The following is a 20,356-nucleotide window of genomic DNA, read 5'->3' as shown; positions in this document are numbered from 1 at the left end:
CGTTCGCCCCCCCCCACTCCGGCCGAGCCGAGCCTTCTATTCCTGCGCATGCGCCACTCGGAGGCGTGGCTCTTCCCCCACCGCTTTCTTCGCCTTTGCGCAGGCGCGGTCCTTCTTCGGCGGGTTTCATGCTCGCCGGGCGTTCAGTCTGGCAGGCGGCGGCCGCGGAGCCATGACGCGCCTTTTTCTCCTCTTGCTGCTGAATTGGGAGGCCGGTGAGCGGAGGGCAGGAGGGGGAGGGAGGGAGGGTGGGAGGAGAGGCGAGGACCCTCTCCACACGACGGGCTCATTCATGCGCCCAAACACGTCCCGCGGCCGCCGATTGGTCGAGCGCCACGCCAGGCCCCGCCCAGCAGGCGGCCATTGGCTGTTCTGTCCTCCCGCCCCGCCACACCTCCTCTGGGCTCGCTTTCCACGCCCCCCGGGCCGCACGTGCGCCGGTGTCCCCTCGCGCGCCCCCCTCCCGTCCTTTTCCAAGGTCAGGTGAGGCCGTTGCCAAGGCGACCGGGCCTACCTGCCCAAGGGGTAAAAGCGAGCCTTCCTCGAGTTAAAGACCCCCAAAATCTCGGAGTCAAACTGTTTGCAGCAGCCTGAAAGGCGTAAATGAAATGCAGTTGGGTGGGTGGGGGATGTAGGATTATCCCCCCAACCCCAGCTTCTCTTTGCAGGTGCATTTGTGCAATATTTGCCCGTCTCGCTCCTGACCTGACCCTGGTTATGCCCTCTTCTCATACAGGACTCCTTGGTTTGGCTCCTCACGCTCCTTTCATTGGTCTATTTCAGTGCCCTCATCCTCTCTCAGGAAGGTTGGACTCCCAGACCCAGAAGCCACAGCCAGGGCCTTCCCCTCTCAGCCCAGACTTCCCCATGGAGGCCCAGGATTCCCCCTACCCCCCCCCCTTGGATCCTTCGCATTTCAGACATTTGCCTGGAATGGTCTCTTGAGCAGCAGGTTGGACTAGATGACCTCCAAGGGTCCTTCCATCTCTGTTATTCTGTAAAATTTAATACTTCTGCATTTCCTTCTGCAGATGAGGATGGACTCTTGGCCTGGATGGGGGGTGGGGGTCTCCTTTGGGCCTTGGCTTATAGGCCCCCTGATTGGCCAAAAGGAGCTGGGGCTGCCCCTCCCCCTTCTTTTAAACTCCCCCTTGCTTTAGACCCCACCCAGGAGGCTTTTCCCTCCCCAGAGCATCAGTGGGGAGCAATTAAGCCATGGCAAGATAATTAGCACCTGAACCTAATTAGAGATTAAAATAGAGCAGCAAAAGCTTTGCAAGCATTGATTGTGTGCCCCCCCCCAAAAAAAAGTTTGTCTCCAAGGAGGGGGGGCTTGCCCCTTCCCCATTGATGCTGCTCCCTTCCACCTTTCCCAGCCTGAGGGGCTTCTCAGAGGAGTTGGGGGTTTGCATTGATTGACTGATTGCCATCAAGTTTCTCTTGACTCTTAGCAACTGAGCAGGTGGATGGATCCTTCCCCAGGAAGGTCTCCAGGTCTGCGACTGATATTTCCAGGGGATCCAGCCCAGGACTTTATTTTAGGAAAAACCCACATTAGCACAGTAGCAGGACTTGTGCTTGTGAGCTGCCCAGGATCACCGTGGGCAGAAGGCAGCCATAGAGGTTTTCTCAGTAAATACGGCCCTACGACCTCTTGTAGAGTCACTCTCTCTGACTGTGATTTGGATTGGTCCACAAAACATTGTTTTATTTCACCCTTCAAAAATAAATAGTAGTTAGTTAATGATTACTTCCCCAGTAAGGATCCAAGGTCAGAGCCTCAGGAGCTGCTTTTCTTAAGGAACTCATGGTGTGTTTCTGCCAAAGCAGGGCAATTATACAGGCTTCACCATTCGTTTGAGCAGGGGGCTGGACTAGAAGACCTCCATGGTCCCTTCCAACTCTCTTATTCTGTAAAGAGCAAGTCACTGGGCTGAAAGACCTGCAATAAGAAAAAAAAGTAAAAGAATATAAGTGAATTTTCTCTATCCATTCCTTTTTATTCTTGCACTTCCATTTTTTCGACACTTTTGCCTCTCTTTCAACATCTGATCAGACTCCTCCAGACACTGTTTTTTCTCTTGCTTTCCACCTGCAGGATTCTCCTCCTCCTCCTCCTCCTGCCCTCTTGAGAGCTTCCAGTGCCAAGAAGGGGGCCAGGTGCTGCTGTGCCTACACCAAGAGAGGCAGCCCGGCTGCCAAGATGACACAAACGGGTGCCAGCAGCCAAGTAGCATCTGCAGGAATCACACCTGTCGGTGTGGCAACAGCAGCGGGCCCTGCCTGCCCTTTGAGCGGTTTTGCGACCGGCACCAGGATTGCCCAGATGGTTCAGACGAGGCCGGGTCCCTTTGCGCATCCCTGGTAGGCCCGCCCGAGGAGGACGACTGCGAAAGCGACGAGTTCCGATGCCATCCGGGGGCTGAGTGCTTCCCCCTGTCTTTCAAGTGCGACGGCCATCCAGACTGTGAAGACAGAACCGACGAAGCGAATTGCGGCACGGATTTGCCAGAGACTCCAAGGACCCCACAAATAACCCCAAAAGGTGGGCTGAGCTGTGGTCCAATTTTGGGGTGCCAAACGGCACTTCTGCTGGCCGGGCTTTCTTTGAATTGCAACTTCGTTTTGTAAGCAATCCGGAAAGAGCTACCTTTGCCCTCGTGATGTCTGCTTGCTAAAGCTGCACTTCGCTTGCTGTTCAGTTATATTTTGTATTTTGCTGTGCGTCGCTTGTGATTATATGCTGTTTATAACTCCCAATCCACCGGGGCAAAGTAGTCTGTAGATTAGAAATATACCTTGTATAGCTGGCTGGGAATGAGAGGGGCTTGGGTGCAACTCCTGGCAATGTTTTTTGCTCTCTTTTTTCTGCATTCTGCATTATTTTTAACCAGAAAGAAATTAGCAGGATGGGACTCTGTTCCCCCGTTGTTCCTGCATATATTTCCATCCTGTGCTTCATTTAGAGAGATTAAGGAAGTTTAGAAGGTCCTGTGAGAATCCCACCCTCCGCGGTGGTTTTCCCCTTTTCAACTTTGAGACGGGCAAAGCTGTGTCCTTGGCACATGGAAGGGCACAATGCCGTCTCTGGCGTTTCCTGGAGGAAGCTGGACAAGAATCCGGGCTGCCAGCCAGGTTATGGCACGGTGGGCATAAGGTAGATTTAGAATTACTCTTGAGATTTCAAGGTATTGTGGGGGAGTTTGCAGAGGTTACCAAATCCCATTTTTTTGACAGTTAACAGCACAAAAAATGATGCGTGCCCACCCTGCCTCCAGTTATATTGCTGAAATAAAGAAAAGCAGAGCATTTGGGCATCTGAGTTCTGTTCATTCTCGTCTTCGGTGCTGATTTGGGATCGGTTCTTCCCTTTTGTAAATCTGTTATCTTCTTTTGCATTGGGTTGATTTTGAGAATGCTAGGAGGGGGAAAAAATTAAATTTAATCGCTCAGACCTAAAGCTTGCTGTGTTTTGCTGGGGGGGTGGGGTATCCTGAATTTTCAGCCTCTGCACAGGGGTTCTGCCTGGGCCAGAGACACCCAAGGGATCCACATTGGGGAGTTTGCCACTCTGAGCCAGAGGCGTCAATCACTGCAGCCCACTCCCCTTACGTTCTGACCCTGGCTCTCCCCCTCCCCCCTTTCCTTGGGATGGCTTCTGTTGTCTTCTGCTGCTTCTAATTAATTGGGAAGTTTAATTCAGTATCTCTCTAATCTTAATGCCTTTAACTCTTAATCCACATCTGTCATCGATTGATTGAGCTTGCTGTGGGTGTAAATTGGACTTGACAGCATTTCCCTTTCCCAATACCTTTCATTTCTATGCCTTATTTCCTACACCCCCTTGCTGTGCCAAATGCCGCTTGTCCCACGTCTGTTCAAACGGGCAAGCATGTTTTCCTTCGGTCTCTCACGTTTCTCACATGTTTGCTGATGTACACCTTTAAATGTGCCCTGATCAAAGTGTTCCCAAATGCTGCCTTTAGCTAAAACGTATCCGAATACTTTCAGGACATCCCGAGATGTTTAAAAATCATTTCATTACGAGATGGGCAGCAAATGAATTTAAGAAATGAATAAATAAAATTAGGAGAAGTCTGGTAGCACCTCTTCTGACTCCTGTTTTAAAATTATTATTTAAAAACAAGCTGCAGCTCAAGGAAGTTCTGCCTTTTCATAAATGTCGGAAAATTAAATTAAATCCTAATTAAATTAAATGCTAATTTAAATTAAATGCCTTTGGAGGTTTTTCCCATCCTAGACTTAATCCAGCTCTCTGCCTTACATTGAGATGCTTAAAATACACTGGCTGCCTTCTCAGACATGAGTCTCTTGGCTAAAATGTTCTGACAGAATCAGAACCAATATCTAAGGCAGGGGTATCCAACCTTTAAGCCCTGTGGATTGCTACTCCCAGTTCTGCCAAGGTTAGACACCCCTGATCTAAAGGTTGCATCCCCAGATCTGGGTAACCCCACAGGTAGCCAGTCCCCATAACCCACCGGTGGGGCACGCCAGGACCGTCCAGGGAGGCAGCTCCTGTCCTGTCTGCCTGAGACAAAGAATCCAGAGGAAAGGGGCTTCCCTTGGAGGGTCTGGCTATTTATCAGCCTCCCCAAATTGCGTAACCATTCCGGTTTGGGCAAACCGGGCTGGTCCGACTCCTCTAAACATTCCCAACCCATAAATAACTGCTTGCAATAATTTTGAGTTCCTCCCAGGATGTCTGTTTTCTGAGATACCTCAATGAAGCAAGCTTGGGTTTTTTATTTGTGTTTCTGCATCCTGATGCTCTGGTTTGTTTTGTTTCCTGTGTTATGTTTTCCACTGGGACTCTCCTTCGCAAAAGACCGAGTTTTATCGTGACTTGATTTCTCAGTGTTTCAACCCCTCTCTACTGCCCTGCCCTTCTTTCCAAATTGCTTTGCAAAGCTGCTTCTGTCTATTTCTTTCAAAGAGCCAATTATTTCTTCAGTAAGTCAGCCCAGTAAGTTGAGGTACCCAATGCTTCACTGTTTGGCCCAGTTAATGGCTATAGAAATAAGAGTTTTATAGAGAAGATAGGTAAGGTAAGGTAGGTTAGACAGGCAGACAGATGATAGAGATGATGGATGGATGGATAGATGGAGACAGATAGAGAGGGTAGATAGAGATATATGGACAGATAGATACAGAGATGATTAGATTGATGATAGATAGATAGATGATGATAGATAGATAGATAGATAGATAGATAGATAGATAGATAGATAGATAGATGATAGATAGATGATAAAAAGGAAGGAAGGAATGAGAAAAAAGGAAAGAAAGAAGAAAAAGAAAGAAATTGTGCCTTATGATTCTTGACGAATGTATCTTTTCGTTTAGAATTAGAATTAGAATTTTTTTTATTGGCCAAGTGTGATTGGACACACAAGGAATTTGTCTTTGGTGCCTATGCTCTCAGTGTACATAAAAGAAAGAAAGAAAGAATCATAAGGTACAACACTTAATGATAGTCATAGAGTGCAAATGTTTTATGTACACTGAGAGCATATGCACCAAGACAAATTCCTTGTGTGTCCAATCACACTTGGCCAAAAAAACAAAATTCTAATTCTATTCTATTCACGGAAGTCATGAACTCAGCACACTTAAATGCATCTCTTTGCCTCTCTGTGTCTCTTCAGCTTTTTCAGCAATTCATTCTTAACCCCATCCTACGGAATAAAATTCAGTTTTCATTTATTTTTTTCCCCACGTGTATTATATTGACGTCTCTCTTTTCTTCCCCTTTCACAGGCAGCCGTGCTCCCCCAGAAACTCCGGTCTTGGAGCCTTTGACGATCACCGCCATTGTCGGTGAGTAAGACTGGCCAAGCGATCTCCATCTCCCCCAACAGAATTGCGGGGGGGGGGGGGGGGGCGGATTAGGAGGGAAATCAGTAACCACTGTTCCGGTTTCCAATGCTGAAACGGCCTCACAAAATCCATGGGTACAGGTAGTCCTCGTCTTACAACCAGAGTTGAGCCCAAAATCGCCATTGTAAGCAAGACAATTAGGAGCTGGGGTTTGCCCCATTTTGCAACCTTCCTTGCCACCGTTGTTAAGTGAATTGTTCAGTTAGTAACACGATTGTTCAATGAATCTGGCTTCCCCGTTGACTTCATTCATCTGAAGGTCACAAAAGGGGATCACGTAACCTCGGGACAGTGCCACCGTCATAAATACGAGTCCGTTGCCAAGCTCCTGGATTTTGATCACGTGACCACGGGGATATTGTAAGCGTGAAAAACGATCCTTTTTTCAGTGCCGTTGTAACTTTGAACGGTCACTAAACGAATGTTTGTTCGGTCAAGGATTACCTCGATCGATTTCCATCAACGTGGCATCAAACACAGGACGGCAAAAGCCATTTTTGGCTCGCTCAAGTGCTATAATACCGTGGAAATTCCTGATTTTGGGGGTCTCCATGAAAATGATCAACATTGGCGGGCATCTCCCTCCCTCGGCTAATCCAGGAAGGAGGCCAGATTCTGATGTTCACCTCCCTCTCTCTGCTCTCTGCCTTTCTCCTAGCACTCCTGATCACCATCGTGGCCGCAGCAGCCATCACCCTGTGGGTCTCTAGAAAAGCCAAGCCCCTCCTTGCCCGGCTTCCCCCCAAAGCAGCCTTTAAGCAGCTCATCCTAGTCGAACAGCCTTGAGATTGGCCGGCCGGCCAGGTAAGCCCCAAATCTGATTTAATGGACTTAGCTGGGCTTCTGTCCCTGGGAAGCTTCAACCCAGGGACCCCTCGGAGACCCCGATTCTCTCTCCGCCTTCTGTACCTGCTTCCCCACCCCCCCACCCCAGTGTGAATTGCGAAGTTTGCATTATTTGGGGTCAAATAACTTTTCTTTACGTTCTCTTTTGCTACGCCGTTACTTAACGTATGTTCAGCTCGCCCCTCGGGATCTCCCAGACAGGTGCCACAAACAGAGAGGAACGTTAAAAAACATATTTTCTTGAGATGGGCATTGGGAGAAGTTGGCAGAATTCCAGTTCTGCCCTAGACCAGCGGGCTCCAACCTTGGAAAGTTTAAGACTTTAAGCTTTGCTGGCTGAGGAATTCTGGGAAGCCAAGGTTGGAGAGCCCTGCCCTAGACTGCATCAGCCCAGCTGCTTCGAGGGTGGCATTCCAGCAAGCAAGGCCCAGGGGGCTTACTGAGTTTCGCTCTTTCCCTTTGTAGGGTGGAGGGGTGGAAATATGGCTTCCCTCCCCATAGTCTCCTTTTGGGGCATCCATGGAGATCCTCAATCATTGCAGGTCTAACATTTCGCTTCTCCTCCAAGAATCTCCTTCAGTTCTGAAACTCAAGAAGCTTCTCGGAGGAGCTTCTTGTTTATGGTGCTCCTCAATCATCTAAGCCACGATTGTCCCAAAGTCTCTGGAGCTTCTCCGTCATCCAGGTCACGGTTTTCCCCAAAAGTGCTTTTCTTTCAAGAGGCAGCTGGACTTTTTTCCTTGAAGACGTTTCTCCTCTCATCCAAGAAGCTTCTTCCGCTTTGACTGGACATGACATATGACTCTTCCACCATTTGTTCAGAGCGGAAGAAGCTTCTTGGATGAGAAGCCAAACAAACGTCTTCAAGAAAAACCAAAGGAAGTTCAGTTGCCTCTTGAAGGAGCACCTTTGGGGCTTCTTGGATGAGAAGGGAAACTTTTCAAGGAAAAAACCCAAGAAAGTCCAGCTGCCTCTTGGAAAGGCCCCTTTGGGGTGCAGAGCCCGGCCTCCCCACTCTGCCATCTTCATTCTTCTTCTGATGTTCTTTCCAGCCAGAAAAGGGAAAGCCCTTTCAGGAGCCCAAGATCTCTTCTCATGTTCCTTTCTTGCAGGAAGTTGCTCCCCGTTCCCTCCCGCGAGGGACTCCGTCACCTGGCCCTCCCAGGAACCTCGGGCAAAATCCTTGGATCTGAAAAGCTGGCAGCCCTGCTGGGACTCCTTGCAGGAACTGAGACTTGGAAGCCACATGGCCTGCAGGTCGTCGACAGAAGTCCACCTCCTATGGGGGGAAATTAAAATAGGTTTAATATTTAAAATATATCCGCGTCTCTCTCACTGCCTGCTTGGGCCTGTCCTCCCACAGCAGCTCTGCCGCCTGCCCATTCCGGCAGAAGCCCTTCAGCCCAGACTCTGAGGAGCATCTCCAAGCAAGATGGCCTTCGCGTCCCTCAGACCAGACCCTGACTGGGATTCTTCCAGCACGAGGAAGCGGTGGGATCCCAGCTTCCTTTCTGGGGGTGGTAACTTTCTCCTGTCTGGTGCCTCCAGCTGCGTTGGACAAGAGCTCTCCAGAAGTCGTGGCTGCTCCATCACTGGAAGTTTTCAAGAAGTGACTGGACAGCCATCTGTCTGAAATGGTGTCGGGGTTCGTGCTTGAGCAGGGGGTTGGGACTAGAGGACCTCCAGGGTCCCTTCCGGCTCTGCTCATTCTGTTATTCTCAACTTCTGGAGATTTGGGAAGGCTGACGGATCCCCCATAGGACAAAAAGTTGGTTTTGGCTGCTCCCGGGTTTTTCCTGTTGCGTTGCCATCTGCATCTGAACACCGCCTGGTTGTGGAGAGTGACGCTTCCTCAGATTGGGTGGTGGGTCAGAATGTGAGCTATTTTAGGGCAGGAAATCCCCCCCCCTACTTTTTTTTCCCGTGTCTTGTCCAGCCTGGGGGCTCTACTCGTGCAGCACTGGGGTCGACCCCCTGTCTTGAGCACAAACATTAAAAATCATTTCCCAACCTTTATTGGGGCCTGGCTTCTTTTGTTCTCCTGGAATCTCTGCCCACTCATTAAAGTGCCCCCCTCCCCACCCTTTTCTTTAGAGCCCCCCCCCCTTCTTTCCATCTTTAGTCCCAGCCTTCCTTCCCAATAGCTCATCCTTACGCCAGCCTTGAGAAGGACCCCAAGCAGAAACGCTGCTGTCCTCGGGGGCTTCTCTGAAAGCACGAAGGGTCTGCAGCCGTGGGATATCCTTCTAGCCCACCCACCCACCCCTGAAGGACCTTCCCAGTTTGTGAGCCCAGGCAAAAGTGCCGCCTTACTTGAGCATCTAAAGCAGGGATGGGCATTGTCAACGTTACGGCCTGTGGACTTCAACTCCCAGAATTCCCAAGCCAGCATGAATCCCACATGTGAAGACACCCAGGTCATAACATTGACAAGGTTGCCCGGCCCTGTCTTGAAGCACCTTAAACACTCATTGGAGATCAGACCGGCCCAACCCAACCGCCCAGATGAGCTTCTTAGGTTGACATCTTAAGAACATAATCTGATTAATGCTGTAAGACGCTCAGAAGCAGCTACTTCCAGTTCCATCCAGTCCCGTAACTGGGATTCAGTGGCTTTGCGGGGCTCAGCTGGCTGGTGGCACATGAGCTCCAACGGAGCTGCTAAGAGCAACCCAGATGGTCCTCGGCAGTTAACACAACCCCAGTTCCCCTCAAGGCGTCGGCTGCGGATGGTGGCTGCGAGAGGAGCCCTCGGCCACCGCCATGAGGCCCACCGTGCAAAGGAGGGCCAGCCTCTCGGCCAACATGAAGTTCGGGGTCTGTCAGAAGTGCTGCCGGACCCCCAACGACATGGACCTCTTCATCCCCTTCTCTCAGGAGAAGCTGGTCAAGCAGTGGAGCTCCATGGACAATTTGGCCGATTGGGCCCAGGACAGCAGCGATGAACTGTCCCACCCGTGGGATCCGTGTTTCTTGACCCTCAACGTTGGAGGCCAGCACTTCCACATCGCCGTCCGAGTGGTGGCCAAGTACCCCCTCACCAGGATCGGGCAACTGGCCGTCTGCACGGATCCCGTGAAGAAGCTGGAGCTCTGCGACGACTACTCGGTGCTGAGGAACGAGTACTTCTTCGACCGAGACCCTCTGGTCTTCCGCTACGTCTTCCAGTTCTACCGCAGCGGCATCATGTGCATCCTGACTGAGTTCTGCACGGCCAACTTCCTGGAGGAGATCGAGTACTGGGGGATCCACATGAAGTACACCCAGCAGTGCTGCCGGATCCTCTTCGAGGAGCAGCACGACGAGATGGTGGAGTACCTGAAGATCCAGCGGATGCTGGAGGCCGAACTGGAGACGGTCGAGAAGGAGGAGCACTTTGAGGGGAAGTTCCTGGGTCAGTTCCGGAAGGCCATCTGGAACCTGATCGAGAACCCTTACTCCTCCACCCTGGCTAAAATCACGGCCATCTTGTCCAGCTTGTGCGTCCTGTTCTCGGTGGTGGGGATGAGCCTCAGCACAGTGAAGGAGATGCAGGGCAAGACCGCCAAGCAGTGCATGGAGCACATGGAGACCGCCTGCGCCATCTTCTTCACCCTGGAGTACCTCATGCGGCTGGTCTCCACCTCCAGCCCGCAGCAGTTCTTCCGGGCGGCCTTCAGCGCCATCGACCTGGTGTCCATCCTGCCCTTCTACACCCAGGTCGTCTTTGAGTACCTGTACGAGGAGGACTCCGAAGACAACGAGGAGATGCACCAGATGCGCAACGTAGGGAAGCTGGGCAAGGTCCTCAAGCTCATCAAGCTGATGCGGATCTTCCGTATCCTCAAGCTGGCCCGGCACTCCACGGGTCTGAGGGCCTTCGGCTTCACCCTCCGGCAGTGCTGCCAGCCGGTCTGCTGCCTCCTCCTCTTCATCGCCATGGGCATCTTCACCTTCTCCGCCCTCATGCACTCCGTTGAGCACGACGTCCCGGGCACCAACTTCACCAGCATCCCCGACGCCTGGTGGTGGGCGGCCGTAAGTCAACCCTTCCACACACACACACCACACACACCCCACACACACACACCCCACACACACATGTGATCGGCTAATAATAACCACAATAGCAGAGCTGGAAGGGGCCTTGGAGGTCTTCTAGTCCAACCTCCTCCTCAGGCAGGAGACCATTTCAGACAAGTGGCTGTCCACTCTCTTCTTGAAAGCCTCCAGTGATGAAGCTCCCACAACTTCCGGAGGCAACTTCTGTTCCATCGATTAATTGTTCTGACTCAGGAACAATTTCTCCTTAGTTCTAAGTTGCTTCTCTCCTTGATTAGTTTCCACCCGTTGTTTCTTGTCTGGCCTTCAGGGGCTTTGGAGAATAGGTGGACTCCCTCCTCTCCTTTGGGGCAGCCCCTCAAATACTGGAAGGCTGCTATCATGTCTCCCCTAGTCTTTCCTCAATCGTTCATCCTATAGTTTGGCCCCTTGTCCTCTTTGGGGTTGAGATGTCTTGTTTGAGATGGAGTTGGCTCCATGTGGCAAGTGAGTTTGCTTCAGCTGAGGAGAACCTCTTGCTCTTCTTCTTTTCTCCTTCTCCTCTTCCTCCTCCTCCTCCTCCAGGTGAGCCTCTCCACCGTGGGCTACGGGGACACAGTGCCGGAAACCTTCCTGGGCAGGGTGGTGGCCTTCGGCTGCATCGCCTTCGGCATCATCCTCAACGGGATGCCCATCTCCATCCTCTACAACAAGTTCTCCGACTACTACGCCAAGCTCAAGTCCAACGAGGACAAGACCACCGTGGCCCTCAAGGTCCCCCGGAAGCAGAACCTCAAGGAGAGGCTCCTGAACAAGATGAACCAATGCTGCTGACCCCAACAGCAGCAGCCGGGCAGCCTGGACCCCCTCCCTCCCTCCCGGTAGTCCCAACACCCCCTGCGGCTTTCTGCCCCCCCCCCCCGTGTTTCCCCTGCTGTGCCAGCCATGCCATCTTTGCTCCCTCGCACCCGGGACAGCCAGCCGGCCTCGTTGGCCCCTCCCGCCTTGCCCTCCTTTCCCTGCAGATGCCCAGGGAGGGGGAAGCGGGGGGGGGCAGAGATGGCTGATTCCTCCCCCCTACCTCTCTTCCGTCTATCCAGAGCTGAGCCGCCTGCCATAAAACGGCAGCTAGTCCTTGACGGACAACAGTTCGCTTAATGACCGTTCAAAGTTACGACAGCACCAAAAAACATCACTTATGACCGTTTTCCGCAGTTAACGACCCTTGCAACATCCCCGTGATCAAAATTCCAATGCTTGGCAACGGACTCCTATTTAAGACGGTTGCAGTGTCCCAGGGAGAAGGCAACGATTCACTTAACAACCGGGTCACTAGCTTAACGAATGCAATGATTCACTTAACAACTGACAAGAAAGGTCGTAAAACGGGGCGAAACTCACTTCACAACAAGTCTCAGCAACATAAATTTTGGGCTCGATTGTGGTCGTAACTGGAGGACTACAAGCACCTGTAACCCCAACACCTGTGTAGTCCTGGATGGTTCAGCTTCCGCCTGGTCTTCTGAAGACACACCTGGGAGGCAGGTGCTGGGATCCGCTGGCAAGGCCCTGATGCCCAAAGGAGCCTTGGAAACCACCTGCCCACCTGGGTTTTACCTGCCTCCCCTAAGCCAGGTGGAAGGCCTTCGGCCGGCTTTATTTTGAATCCCGCCTTTATTATTTTTATAAACAACTCGAGGTAACCAACCTATCTAGCCCTCCTCCCTCCTCCTCTTTTCCCCATCACAACAACCCTGTGAGGTAGACTGGGCTGAAAAAGGGGGGGATTGGCCCAAAGTCTCCCAGCTGGCTTTCACACCAGCTAAGGTGGGACTAGAACTCCCGACTCCTGGCTTCTAGCCTGGCAAAAACTGGGGCGGGGGAGGGAGTCGGCCGGCAGAGCCAATCCTGAGCCGATGCCCATGGGGGGGTCAGAGTCCTAAAGCCTGCAGCAGAGTCACCCTTCTAAAAGTGAGATTTGGGGCTGGTGACTGGGGAGAGTTGGCCCTGAAGGCTGTAGGCTCTGCACCGGCCTTTTTTCATCCTGGGGAACTTTGAAGAACTTGAGCAGAGGGCTGGACTAGATGACCTACAAGGTCCCTTCCAAGTCCTATTCTATTCTGTTCTGTTCTGTTCTATTCTACTACTCTACTCTTACTCCTCTTCTACTCTATTACTCTATTCTATTCTACTCTATTCTACTTTATACTACTACTCTATTCTACTACTCTATTACTCTACTTTACTACTCTACTCTTCTCTACTCTATTAATAAGGGTGGAATTCCCCAGCCAGCCTTGTAGTTAAAATATTTGCCGAATCGGTTTGGCGAGCGACCGTCCCAGGGAGCCTTCAGGAAGGACCGTCTTTACCCGAGCAGGAGAATCGAGGAAAGACCAGCCCCCTATCTGGGCCAGGTAGGGGATGGGCACTGGGGGGGCAGTCCTGCCCTCCGCCTCTCCCTCCACCCTCGAAATCCACCTTTCCCAGCAGAATGAGCTGATCCTGGGAACAGAGCGCCCCTCCTGCAAGGATCACATCCTCCCCCCTCCCCCCGATGTTGGCAGCAGCAGAGCACAGGTTTGGATTTGGGGGGGACCTATTCCTTGAATTTCCCAGTTCTTTCAGCACCCCCCACCCCTCCTTTCCATCTGCTCTCCCTCACACCTTCTGATTTTGTTTACTGGGAAAATGCCATTTGCTGGTGCCAGATGAGCCGTAGGTAAGCTCTCCATGCCCAGCAATTCTCCTTTCTGGGGCCAGATGAAATCTTCAGCGTAAGGTTGCTGGACAGGGAAGGTGCACACACACACACACACACACACACAAACTGGCTTTTTCAGGACTACACTTGTTTCCTTGCCAATTTCAGGGCCGGTGGGAACAGAGCAGAGCAGGCTGCAGGCGAAACGTAGCCACAAAACCTTCTGCAAGGAGCTCAAAAGAGTTTTTGCAAATCCGTTGGGCCCGTTGGCAGACAGACCTGCCCCTCCTCAGCCCCCCCCCCCCCAGCTGGCACCCCGCTTGGCACTAAAAGGAGCAACACCACCAGAAGCTTGGAAGCAGTTTGCATTTAATGTGGAGACGGCAAGGAGGCACTTGGCAAAATCATAACCGCCATAAAAAACAAAATATTTACAAGTCTCGGGAAGCTTGTCATATATATATATACATACATACACACACATACATATTTATAGATATTTATATAAATTAAAAGTTTGGCTATCTACAGTATGGTACATTCCGCAGGACGCAACTTCTCTTCCCAGGAACACAGCAGCCACTGCTGCATCCCGGAGCTTGATGCCTTCGAGGAGACCACGTGGAAATTGAAGGCTTCTCTGTTTGGTCCCAGCTGTTTGCTCTTTGGAGGTAGACTGCTGCGGAACAAGGAGGCTCGACTTGTTTCCCATGATGCTTAGCTGGAACGAACCCTAAATATATTTTCTTCTTTTTCTAATCAGCGTTGGGCCTAGCTAACCTCGTTCTTCCATGAAAGCATCGCCGTTTAAATCATTTTTAAAGCTGGCAAGACATTTTTCTTGTGGCAGTCAGTTCCACAGATTCAGTAAGCTTTGTCTTGCTCTCCTCGGTGGCTTGTCTTTTCTTCTTCAAACAGCGGGTGGGCAGAGAGGGTCCAGGCTGCCTCCTTTGCATCAGGGAGGCTAGTCAAAGCAGGAAAAAACCCCTGCGAACTCCTCAACCCATGTTTCTAGAAATTCAGGGGAAGGAATTGAACTCGTGCCACAGGGGCTACAACAGTTCCAAAGATCATCATTTGTGTCCTCCATAATTCAGAAAAAAATTCATATTACAGGATTGTCCATTTAGGATGGGGGGGGTCCGTCCAACTTTGCAAATTTAAGACCGGCGGACTTCAACTCCCAAAATTCCCCAGGAGTTGAAGTCCTAAAGTTGCAAAGTTGGATGCAAACTTTTGATTTACAGAGAAAAGTTCCTGGAAGTTTCCCCCTCCCCTCCCCTTAAAAAGTCCTCCAGGAAGGCCCTGAGGGACCAAGGTCAGGGTTTGGATGTGGGAGGGGGCATCACTGTGCCAGCCTCTCCCTTCCCCCACCCCGTGCCCGGGGGGGGCGGCTTCAGTGGCATCCGCAGCTGCCGGCCACCATCCCGTCGTACTGTTTCAACACCACCGTCTCGTCGTCGTCAAAGTAGAGCAGGTTGATGGAGAAGAGCTTGTCCGGGACGCAACACGGGGTGTGGACCTCCGGGCTGAGCTTCAGGGCGTGGATGATGGACTGGACGGTGGCGTGGTTGGTGGGCCGCATGCTTTGGCCCAGCGGGAAGCGGCAGGTGCCCTTGCAGTGATAGGCGTTGTAGCCGCGCGGCGAGATGATCCAGCCCGTCCAGCCGATCTCGTCGAAGTCCACCGGGAGAGGGTAGCGCTGGCAGGGCAGGGAGCTCTCGGCCGAGCGAGGGCCGCGGGTCCGGTTGGAGGGGGGCTCGGGGACAGACGGCAGACCTGCAAATGGGGGGCGAAGAGGCCGAGAATTGGCTCACATCCCCCGCTTGGCATCAGCATGTGGGGTGCCCCAAGGGAGGCTACGACGCCCCCCTCACGCAAAATGCATGGTAAAGTGCGACTCACCGGGGAAGCCGCTGGGCAAGGCAGCCGCCCGCCGCCCGTCGTCCGTGAACAAGACCAGCATGGGCTTCTTGCTGGCGTGGTGGTCCCTGCCCGAGGCGAACTGCACGGCGTGGGGGTCCAGGGGGGCCCCTCCGAGGCCCTGCACCGTCACAAGCAGGCCCTGGTTGCTGCTCTCTTCCGCCACCCAGTCGCGGACCTGGAAAGGGGGGGCACCGGTTGGCATCCCGCTGGGCACGAGTGAGCGAGCCAAGCCCCAGCCCAAAGCCCCCCCCCCTTGTTCTCAGCCCCCCCACACACACACGCACATGCAGGTGGGGGGCATCGGTGGGCATCAGTTGGCATCCTGCTGGGCTCAAGTAAGCGAGCCAAGCCCCAGCCCAAAGCCCCCCCCCTTGTTCTCAGCCCCCCACACACACATGCAGGTCGAAGCCAGGGGCACCTAAGCCCCCTCCCCAATGACCCCCAGAGGGTGGCGCTCACCGCCTGGGTGATGGAGAAGACCTCCCAGCCGAAGCCCTGCAGAGCCAGCAGCCGAGCGGAGAGCAGCTTCTTCCCCTGGGGGGCTTCTGGGTGGTCCTTGTCCAGCACCTGATAAACGCTCACCTGGGGGAGGAGAATGAGAAATGGGGGGTTAGGATTAGCCGCGGGGTGGGGGGGCTCTTCTCCCCAGAGCCCTTTTAGGAGCCTTTCCCCCTAGAGATTCAGGGCACTCTGCACGTGCTTGCCTAACCTGGTCGCCTCCCCTCTCTTTCTCTGACTGCCCTCGCTCAGTTTTGATGGAACTACATCTCCCAACATCCCCAGCGGCCCCGCTTGATGGGATGTGGTTGGAGTTCAGGTAGCTTTTGAAAAAGGAAGAGGCCAAGATGGGGGGGAGGAGAAGGGGAGGAGAGAAGGGAGTGGGAGGAAGAGGAGGATGGGACGAAGGGAGGGGAGGGGGAGGAGAAGAGGATAGAAGGGGGAGGGGGAGGAGGGGCAATGGTAGGAAGGGGGAGGAGGAAGGGAAGAAGGGAGGGGGAGAGGCGATGGAGAGAAGGCACAGAAGGATGGGAGGGAGGAATAAAAGGAGGTAGAGAAAGAGGTCCCTCAATAGACAATAGGAGCAAAGAGGAGCCTCCATTGTCAGGGGCAGTCTACCTTGGAGGGCCAGGAGAGCACCGTCCCTGCCCCTTTGGCAGGGCTGGTAATGGAGAAGGAGGCCAGGACCGAGATCAAGATGCCCTCAAGAAGCAGCTGGCATCAAATGTGGGGAGAGGGGGCACCCCTGGGGATGCTTCATGCCCACCGATTCCAGCTTTAGAGGTCGGGCGAGGGGAAGGGCCCATGCGCCACAGCCTGGCTGGACCAGCAGCCGCTGGGCGTCAAGAGTGCCTCTGAGCATACCTGGCAGTAGTGCTGCCTCTGCAGGACGGCCCCCTCGGCCCCCCTGGCCCGCAGCTTGAAGAGGTGCAGTTCGGCCGACAGCACGACCTCGTTCTTGGCCACGCTGGACAGCAGGAAGAGCAGCTGCATCTGGTCGCTGTGAGCTGAAAGGGAAGGAGAGTTGGCACCGGGCAGCCCACAACAGCCCTGCCAGGTAGACCAGGCGGAGGGCATATGCGCCAGGCTGACCCCCTGGCAATCTGCTTTGGGTCTGCGTGTCCAACATTGGCTCTCCATCTTATACCAAATCAATATTTTTCAATCTTCAGAACTTGAAGACGGGTGGACTTCAACTCCCAGAATTCCCCAGCCAGCTGGCTTCAGGTTCCCAAGGTTGGAAAAGACCCCTGGAAATGCATAATCTCCCATTCTTCCTGCACCCCTTCAAAGGGGCAGAGGCTGATCCTAGCCAAAACTTTCCCGTCTTTAGGGTGTCCCACCGAAGCCAATTTACAGAGCTGCCCCACACCCCAAAAAGCCCAGCCCCGTTCTCGAGAAGGGAAAAACGACCAGTGGAAAAAAATTGCTTCAACTAACATTCACAACTGAGGAGGGGGAAATTGGGGGGGTGGGGAAAGCCTTTCTGCCAATCCTTGGGAAGGAGAACCAATAAAAGTCAAACCAGACAAGGGGAAAGTGAATCCCTCCTTTTCAATGTTCAAATATTCAAACGCCCCACCACACACACACACACACACACACTTTGGTTATTCTCAGGGGCTTTGATAGAGATCTGGGGGCTGGAGAGACACACCTGTTAGCAAAATTGAGGGGGGGGCAATTTTAAGGCAGAAAGGGATTAAATCCGAAGCATCTCACACTGGAGGGAGAATTTGCTGCACACACACGAGGAGGGGGAGGGAGGGATGGAGAGAGAAAGAGAGAGAAAGAGAAAGACGGACAGACAGAGGGAGAGACAAAGAGAGAGAGAGAGAGGATGGGGGGGGCCTCCAGGATTTTGAGATGCTTTGTCAGCTGCCAACTCTGGGGGCAAAGTAGCTCCCACCCATCTGCACAACAGAAGATGCCCCCTCCATCATGGCATGGGCAACTGGCATGGACGCAGAAGGGACCCCAATTCCCATCCGAGCCCCTCCCTGGCCCAAGGATGCCCTGGAGAGGCCAGCCCAGTTTAAAGAGAATCAGCTAAACTGGGATGGGGGGGGGCAGGTTAGAAGACCGGAGCATCAGGCCCTTCTAGATGGCCTTAGGCATCCCTGCGGGAAGCCTCTGAGACCCCCAGCTGTGGGGAAATCACAGAATAACAGAGCCGGAAGGGACCTTGGAGGTCTTCTAGTCCAGCCCTCTGCTCAAGCAGGGGAAAAAAAAAACCATTTCAGACAAAAGAGTTCTCCCAAAAACTTCCAGTGTTGGATCATCCCCAACTTCTGGAGGGAAGCCCTTCACAAAGTGGGGGGTGGAGAGAAAGAGAGGGGCAGGGGCTTCTTCATTGCCTGCCCCACTGCTCCCTCTCTAGTGGGGGGGGGAGTCTGTTCTGAGTTTCCAAGCAGCAGCCCTTGGGATTAAACCCCCCTCCACGCAGCCTTTCCCTCCTCTCATCCCCCCCCCCTCTTCCAGCAGCAAAGCCCCCTCCCCACTCCAGGGACTCACTCCTGTCCAGGAAGCTGCGCACGGTGTTGCCTTCCAAGAGGTGGGGGTCTTTGGTGACCCCGTCAGCGTCGGCCACTGTGTTGTAGAGGTCCACCATGTACTGGGGGGGCTCCTTGGAGTAGAGGGGGGCCTGCGGAGGGTCTTCGATGCCAAAGACCTCCAGCAGCTGCTTCAGGGCCTGGTCCCGGGTGTCTTCGGAGCCCCAGGTGGGCTTGGCGGGGCAGGCAGGTGCCCAGGTGAGCAGCAGCAGCAGCGACAGGAGCTTCCTCATCTCGGCTTCTGGGATTCCTCAAGAGGACTAGCTCCTCTGGGCCGGCCCTGGTCTCCTTTATACCCCCGAGCAGAAGGGGCAGAAGCTGATGGGCCATCAAGGGAGGGCAGGGGATTAATGGGCCCGCTAACAAGGTGCCAAGCAGCCCATCAGCTCAGTCCACACCTGGCAGGGCTGTGGATTCCTTCCTCGGGAGGGACCCCCCCCCAGTTGGGGGGGTGGGCTGAGTGTTTGTGGTTGGGGCTGAGCCAGCCTGGGCAGGAAGGAGGGGGGAGAATTCCCCCCCCCACAGGCCTCCCCAAAGTTTATTGAGGGTCGGAGGCTGCCAGCCAGATGAGTCGGCTCTCCGCAGGGGGCTAACGGGCATCTAATGGGGAGCAGTGGGGGGCCATTTGCAGACAGGAATTGGAGGCTTCTGGGGGGAGAAGAGGGGGAGAAGCCGCAGAATGGAGGACCCTCCATGGGGCAGCGCCCTTCACCCCAAATGGTGACCCTCCTGGCTGGAAAGAAAGGTCTCCTCTCCCCTCTCTTTCTTGGGGTGCCAGATGGAGCCCCTTGGCCCTCCAACAAGAGGGGTGGGGGTGGCTGGAGGCATGGGAGAAATGGGGGGGACTGCAACTGAGCCCCTTGGAGGCCAAACAGTGTCCTGCCCCTGTGCTGAGGGCCTTTCTAAAAAGCACAACAATGATTCTAGTCCTCATGGAATTTCAAGGGCTCAAACTGACCTTCTCCTGCACCATTGAGTTCCTGGCCCCCTTGAGCCCCATGTTTTACGGGACCTGCTCCGAGTAGAACTCCAGAGGGCACCTGCTTCCCTCCACAACCTGCCCCCAATTGCTTCTCCCCCTTCGCTGGCCAGATGGGAGTGCAAGCAGCTTCCACACCACTTGGTTTGCACCAAGCTTGAGCGGGCAGCCTTGTGAACGGCACAAAGGTTGCTCTGCACGGAAGCCTCCATCCTGGCCTCATCAATTAGTGGGACCCAGGAAGGGGGTGTCCTCCATCACTGCCCCCACCCTCACCAGGCCCCCAAGATTCAGATGCTCCCCCTCCCCCAGCAGGCTTAATTTCTGAAAAATCCTTGGAAGTCTTTTTCTTCCCAGCCCCATCAGCTCCTCAGCAGCCCTCGATCAGGATAGAGCTAGAAGGGACCTTGGAGGTCTTCTAGTCCAACCCCGGCCCCCTCAAGGAGGAGACCCTGTACTATTTCAGACAGGTGGCTGACCAGTCTCTTCTTGAAAACCTCCAGTGTTGGAGCTCCCACAACTTCTCGTGGCAAGCAGTTCCATTGGTTAATTGTCCTCACTGTTAGGAAGTTTCTCCTTAATTCCAGGTTGCTTCTCTCTTCAATTGGTTTCCACCCATTGTTTCTTGTCCTGCCCTCTGGCGCTTTGGGGAATAGCTTGAGCCCCCTCCCCCCTTCTTTGTGGCAACCCCTCAAATACTGGAAGACTGCTATCATGTCCCCCCCCCCCCTCAAGTCCTTCTTTTCTCTAGACTAGCCAGACCCAAATCCTGCAGCCGTTCTTCCTATATTTTAGTCTCCAGGCCTTTGATCCTCTTAGCTGCTTTTCTCTGCACTTTTTCCAAAGTCTCCACATCGTTTTTTGTAGTATGGTGACCAAACTTGGATGCAGCATTTCCAGGAGTGGCCTTGCTAAGACTTCCCATGATTT

At 53.5% G+C, this 20,356-nt stretch overlaps 3 protein-coding genes across 3 annotated transcripts; 2 read left to right on the top strand and 1 right to left on the bottom strand.

Annotated features, from left to right (window-relative positions):
* Positions 1 to 43: 43 nt before the first annotated feature.
* Positions 44 to 8,763, top strand: CD320 (CD320 molecule). Its single transcript, XM_034425880.2, has 5 exons — positions 44 to 215; positions 2,099 to 2,545; positions 5,782 to 5,841; positions 6,560 to 6,705; positions 7,860 to 8,763. The coding sequence occupies exons 1-4, from the start codon at positions 173 to 175 to the stop codon at positions 6,685 to 6,687; spliced, it is 678 nt and encodes a 225-aa protein (XP_034281771.2). The 5' UTR covers positions 44 to 172; the 3' UTR covers positions 6,688 to 6,705; positions 7,860 to 8,763.
* Positions 8,764 to 9,060: 297 nt separating this feature from the next.
* On the top strand, positions 9,061 to 14,361 carry LOC117670595 (potassium voltage-gated channel subfamily V member 2-like). The gene is made up of 2 exons (XM_034425879.3): positions 9,061 to 10,764; positions 11,353 to 14,361. The coding sequence occupies exons 1-2, from the start codon at positions 9,511 to 9,513 to the stop codon at positions 11,599 to 11,601; spliced, it is 1,503 nt and encodes a 500-aa protein (XP_034281770.2). The 5' UTR covers positions 9,061 to 9,510; the 3' UTR covers positions 11,602 to 14,361.
* LOC117670569 (bone morphogenetic protein 2-like) lies at positions 14,355 to 18,680 on the bottom strand. The gene is made up of 5 exons (XM_034425832.2): positions 18,410 to 18,680; positions 16,760 to 16,902; positions 15,857 to 15,979; positions 15,377 to 15,572; positions 14,355 to 15,250 (listed from the first exon to the last, which is right to left on the bottom strand). The coding sequence occupies exons 1-5, from the start codon at positions 18,678 to 18,680 to the stop codon at positions 14,868 to 14,870; spliced, it is 1,116 nt and encodes a 371-aa protein (XP_034281723.2). The 3' UTR covers positions 14,355 to 14,867.
* Between the last annotated feature and the right edge of the window lie 1,676 nt (positions 18,681 to 20,356).

Source organism: Pantherophis guttatus, chromosome 1 (genome assembly GCF_059756535.1).
Source record: "Pantherophis guttatus breed Tessera chromosome 1, ASM5975653v1, whole genome shotgun sequence".
In the NCBI taxonomy this organism is placed as follows: Eukaryota; Metazoa; Chordata; class Lepidosauria; order Squamata; family Colubridae; genus Pantherophis; species Pantherophis guttatus.
Note: the sequence above shows the minus strand (reverse complement) of the source record. Positions and strands in the feature narration are given on the sequence as shown.